Source organism: Nymphalis io, chromosome 28 (genome assembly GCF_905147045.1).
Source record: "Nymphalis io chromosome 28, ilAglIoxx1.1, whole genome shotgun sequence".
Taxonomy (NCBI): Eukaryota; Metazoa; Arthropoda; class Insecta; order Lepidoptera; family Nymphalidae; genus Nymphalis; species Nymphalis io.
In genome coordinates this window covers 856,935-862,940 of record NC_065915.1, presented here as the reverse complement: position 1 = coordinate 862,940, position 6,006 = coordinate 856,935, and the positions used below count along the sequence as shown (strand labels likewise).

Below are 6,006 nucleotides of genomic sequence, written 5' to 3'. Positions count from 1 at the left end.
ATAAGCCAGTGTAACAACAAGCACAAAGGACAACATTTAGAAATATTTTTTAGCCAATAATACTAAAATTGTATTTTGTTAATATTGTATAATAGAATATCGTGTAGAAAACTTTATTTCGTTAATACTCTGTGTATAGATGTTTAGTTTTATTACCGGCGAAAAGTCAAAAATTCAAATAATACCCTTTATATCCTTTCACTTAGAACACTAATTTATCTCTAACGCATATAACCTCACAGTAATTACAGGATAAATAATACAAATATTAATTACACATATGTAATATTTATTATCAAAAATTAGAAAAAAAAAAACTATAATTTTGAATCTGCATGCAATCACAGTATTGAACTTAAACCAAATATATCTTAAAATAATCAAAAATCAACGACATTCTTGTCTTCTTAAAATTATTAAACATATCAAAAAGATATTTGCGACCTCTTATTGATCGAAGGGTCAGTGTGAGAGGTATCTTACAATATTAATATTGGCTTTTTATCAGTCGCGGTTAAAGATATTGCTTATTAACTTCTTATAATTTGTAACCTTGAGATATAAGTTTGATTATGAAAACTTTTATTTTATTTATATGCTTATAACTGACTTCTGGCGTTCCGTTCACGCTAGTTAACAATAAAGTATTTATATGGAAAATCAGTGAAACTTTCAATAAGCCTCAATACTTGTAGTATATAAACTCTGCTAACAATATAAGCGCATGCGCAGTATATATAAAAAATCAATAAAAAAAATGGTAGCTTTTGTTATTCAACATAATTTTTTTTTATTGGCACATATGTATGTTATATGTTTTAAAATTAAGTTTTCTTGGACAGAAATAGAAACTTAACTCGAAATCGATACTAATTCATACAAATTTTATGATAATAAACTGTAGACAACGTAACCGAAAAAAAATAAAAATTTATTAATCACTAAAAATTTTTTTCTTTCTTCTAAGCACAACAAAATACAGTTACATCTCCAAACACGTTCAGGATCATCAAAAACTTAATCAAAACAATCGAAAAAACACCAAACAACAACAATGGATTTGTTATTTGAAGAAAAAACTGTATTATCTCCATAGGGATGTTTCGTTCAACCTCCCTCTTCCCCTCCCCCGTCCCTCAGCACACACATTCTTAAAGGAACCAGCAAGGAACACATCGTTATAGATTATATTTCTATCCAGGCAACAATTGTCTCTATTCCCTGGGCCGTAAGGACCGGTATCCCTCGTCGGATACTCATCAAAACTGCCACCAGAAAAGCTGTTCATAGATGTCGCGTTTCTTAATTTCTATAACATAAAAATCAAGTTATATATTTTTTTAATTAATTTAATATGTTTTTTATTTGTTTCATATTAATCTATGGTAGAACATTAGCTAGTTGTTCATAGTACTAGCTATCTTACTTGTCTCTGCTCGCTCTCCAGGAGCAGTCTGCGCAACACTCGCGAGTGCAGACGTGCGGCAATCATCAACTGCGACGACGACAGTTGCGATAGCGACGTCAAACTCACGTCCTGTATCCCCAGACCTGCAGTTACGATAATTATTTCGTTCTATATAAATAATAATTAATTTTATAATATAATAATATGTTAAAGCTTCAGTATTATAAACGACCGAGTATCGTTTTATAACACTTTGAAGCTTCGATCTGTTTTCAAGATAGTCATTTATATAAACAAGAAAATATAACGGGCCAAAAAAGAGCCCCTGGTAGAACCCATATATATTAGTTTTGTTAAATGGTATTATTCAATACTCATGTCATGTTATTGATTGAACGACAAAAGTCCTTTGATAATTCGGTTGCGGTGTCGATTCCCGCCTCGAATCTGGGTGTATTATGATGAAAAGAAATCAGTGTTATATATAGTTATAGTAACAGCCTGTGAATGTCCCACTGCTGGGATAAGGCTTCCTCTTCCTTTTTTGAGGAGAAGGTTTGGAGCTTATACCACCATTATGGGTGTATTATGTATTTATACATTTAAATATATATATCGGTCTGCTGTTACCTATAACACAGACGTTACATTGCCTACCATAGGAAGAGACGACCATGTGTTTAATTAAAAAATATACAAAGCACGTCACCGGCGGGCAGCGCGAGCTCCGCCTCGGAGGAGTGCGGCGCGGCGTGCGCCCCGCGGACGAACTCGGCCTCGCTGTCCAGCGACCACTCGCGCGAGCGCTGCGGGGCGAGCGGCTCGCACGTCAAACATACTTTAATTCACTTTTAGATATGCGAGATTACTTTTAGATATACGAGTGCAACACCCGAGGGCTTGCAGGTGCGTTGTCGACCTTTAAATTAACTATTACATCAATTTTTACATAACTATTACTAACCTCTGATATCCAATGCGCATCACCAATTACTCCAGCTTTCCAATCGTCTGGATTCATTACGTCGGCACAGTCCAGCCCATCTGGAACATCTGATTCTAGTGCTGGGATAAAAGAGAAACACAGCTGACATATCTACTACAAGCGGACATTAGAAGTACGTAAGGCCGTTGGTCCTGCGCCTGAACTCTTAGGTCGTTTCGGATTGCCGTCCCATCGGAATATGAGAGTGAGGGAATAGAGAGTGCACCTTTGTTTGCACACACACGTTCATTATAATATGACCCACGCAGTTGGCTAATTTCTATTGTAAAAAATATCATGATTGAAATCGGTCAGGAGGGCGGGCATTGGTCTTCTTACTAACTAAAGATGAATTACTCCGTAATGTCGATGACCATCAGATCAATTTTGGCCACGGTGGCCATTAATTATTTTTATTACGACCCCGAGAAGTATGTATCAAAAAGTGTTTATAAGAATCGAACATACGTTGCGTCCAAATATCTTGTGCTGTGTGCCTTGAATCTGACAAAACTCCAGCATCCGTCGGCATATTTTGATAGCAATCCGTTTTCCATTCCGTATTAACATTTCCGTCTACCCACGTCGTCTTTGAAACTGATCTTTCTCGACAATCATCTTTAAGCCCATCTTTATTCGCTTCATTTGCTTGTTCTTTTGTAAATTCTTGAGCGTTGGCTGCTTTCTGTAATTCTTCCAATCTCCTTCGAGTGCAAGTTTTAAGTTTTTGCGTAGAATTAATTCCAACCCAATTATCGTGACTGTGTGATTGAACGTTCCATGTTAAGCTTTTCTCATGTTCTATCGTGGAAGATTTAGGACGATCTTCCGAAGACTCAGTGCTTGGCCAAATATTGACTGGCTCGAGCCATTCCTGTGAAAGCTCCTTATTTCTTTGATTAGAATAAACTGTCAAACATTTTGTTTGTGTTGTTTTGTCTGAAATATGATTAGCAGTTAGTCTGTGCGAGCAAAGCTGGACGAGTAAATAAAACACGCAGGTCTTAACCCGATCCCGTTTTAAAACTAGTCAAGAACCATTATAAAATTAGTATTCTCAATTAATTTCTTACTAGATGTTCAGCATAACATCGAGAGGTAACCTGCATGACGCATCGAATGAACTTTGGCTGCAGATCCCGAGATCCAGGTTAAAACCCCGGGTCGGGCTGAAAGTTATTGGGCTTTTCTGCCTGGACGGACGGAACGGACCTGCAAGCCCTCCGGTATTACTATAAGGTGTTGGTGTCCATATGCCCCTATACCATTAAAAAACCAGTAAATGAACTTCTAAAAAGTTGGAAGTGTGTGCATTTTCGTGCCTCGGAAAACACGTAAAGTCGTTGGTCCTGCCCGGAAATGATCTGAAGAGTAAAGGAATAGGGAGTGCGTCTGTGTTTGCGCACACATTTGTGCACTATACTTGAGCCACACTGTCATAAGGCAAAGATTTGCGTTGTCGCGACACATCTGGATAAGCAGTACATCTCATCAAAACATGGAGTAGATGTGCACGTATTTGTGTTGTAATCGAATTCTGACAACGCGACACGAATCTTTGCGCGATAATGGCTGCAGCATATGAAACTTTTAGAATTATTAATATGAAAAAATAAAATAATACCAGAGTCAGAATCTACAAAAGCAACATTGAGTGGATCTGATTGCTCTTCGAAATCTGGATGATCCAGATTATATGTCACATTCAGGTTTATTCTGAAATTAAAGTGTTAGTTTGTTATGCAAAGTTAATCCTAAAAGTTACAGGCATTGTTTTCTGTGCTAAGTTTCATCCCTATCTTAGACTTAGAAAGGCAATTTGTTTTATAGAAGATATTATGCCTCTTTCTTAATATTGACAAAAGGATAGGATCTTAGTTGGCATATCCCGTGTGCCTGTTATTACATTGGCTCAACTCTCAAAGCAGAACAAATTAATGACAGTAAATTAACAGTTAAGTGGGATCTCAAGACAGGTTAATATAATAGAATAAATAAAATAATAGAATATGCTTTATTGTACGCCAAAAGAGTTACAGAAACGTACAGTTATAAACACAAACATAAAAAAAAGAAAACTATTAATGTACAAAAGGCCAGTCTTATGGCTAAAAGAGTGATCTCTTCCAGAGAACCTTTGGGTATGTGAGATAAATAAAGGTATATATATATATATATATATATATATATATATATATATATATAATGGATAATAAGTGCACCAGTTATCAACATAAAATTAACACTTTCTATATATCTCTAATGCCTTTTTATATCATTAATTTAATTATAATGAAACTATGGTGGATTTTTTGTTGAACAAATTAACTTTCTGACATGATTCAGTATTTTATAAAAATAATTATTTAAGAGCAACACTAAGCTGTGATTCATAGCACATGCGTTTTATGACTATTGCATTTTACATATTATTTAAAATAAAAAATGTCAATAGGTTTAGGAAATTTTCTTTTTTTTTTAAAATAAGTTTGACAAGTATTGAATATTGGAATTGTTGTACCTATATATGTATATGGCACAGGTAAGTTCTCATATAGCCATTTGTATGTTTTATATGCTTGTTTTGAAATTATATAATAAGTTTGGTAAGCATTTAGAAAATGGTGTCATGTACAATAAAGCTCTTATTTAAAAAAAATATATCTCATATTTGCTAATTATTAAAAAAACTCTACCTATTACACTTTTGTCATGGTTTAAAACTTATATCTTTGGTTTTTCACACATTTATGTTTAAGTATACTTAAAGTTTAATACAATTTTGTTAAGTTCTTTTTTTATATACCTCACCTATATTCCATTGTATTCTTAACAACAAGGAATAAAAATAAATTAAAATATTGTTTTACCTTAGAAAACTTTTAATATTAAGATGATATTTCGAGTATAGGCCTAAAGTTTGGCGATCTATTTATTGAAAAATATTGAAGTGTTGTATCACAAAAACTTTGCGTCATAGTATTCCATATTACAAGTTTCAGCAATAAAAAAGCCCACAAAACATCGTACACAAACCTCATTTCTTTAATTTGCATGAATACGGCCTTTTGTCATCTCAAAATGTATCTATTTCTTTCATATATATTGAGATAATTTAGGAATACGGCTTAATATTGAGTCAAATTATGAATTTTAAAAAATTTAAACTTACTTCTTTTGCAAAGATTTTTCAGATGATTTCTTGTCTTTTCGATTTGGACCTAGTTTCCAATTATTCTGTTTTTTATAAAACTCAAGGCGATATATGGCTATTAGCTCGGTTTTACGGTTTTTGCATGAAGACATTTTGAATAACACAGTTTGTTTGAATTTTGTAAGTAGTTCTTTTTAAAATAAATAATATTGTGCTGAATTGCTAATACCTTATACGCTGTACTTGCCTTTAATTTGAAGTTGCCGGTACTTGACAATAACGAGTTGAGTCTGTCACCGGGTCATCGTGGTACAGACGGGTGAATGTGTTAACATAAAGAAAACAGTTATTTATTTTTGGAGGTTAAAAGAAAATAATTCTGTAATTTCATGAATTATTTATAATAATAAAATATATTTTTTAGTGATATATAATAAAAATTACTATAATTAAAATCTC

General features: G+C 33.5%; 1 protein-coding gene across 2 annotated transcripts; it reads right to left on the bottom strand.

The window, feature by feature from the left end:
• Positions 1-885: 885 nt before the first annotated feature.
• Positions 886-5,795, bottom strand: LOC126779290 (uncharacterized). Of its 2 annotated transcripts, none has more exons than XM_050503280.1 (7): positions 5,566-5,795; positions 4,018-4,109; positions 2,862-3,332; positions 2,373-2,473; positions 2,118-2,202; positions 1,427-1,551; positions 886-1,309 (listed from the first exon to the last, which is right to left on the bottom strand). In XM_050503280.1, the coding sequence occupies exons 1-7, from the start codon at positions 5,697-5,699 to the stop codon at positions 1,085-1,087; spliced, it is 1,233 nt and encodes a 410-aa protein (XP_050359237.1). In that variant the 5' UTR covers positions 5,700-5,795; the 3' UTR covers positions 886-1,084. The 2 variants fall into 2 exon arrangements, with proteins under 2 accessions (XP_050359237.1, XP_050359236.1); XM_050503279.1 differs by having other exon boundaries at positions 888-1,309; positions 2,118-2,214.
• Between the last annotated feature and the right edge of the window lie 211 nt (positions 5,796-6,006).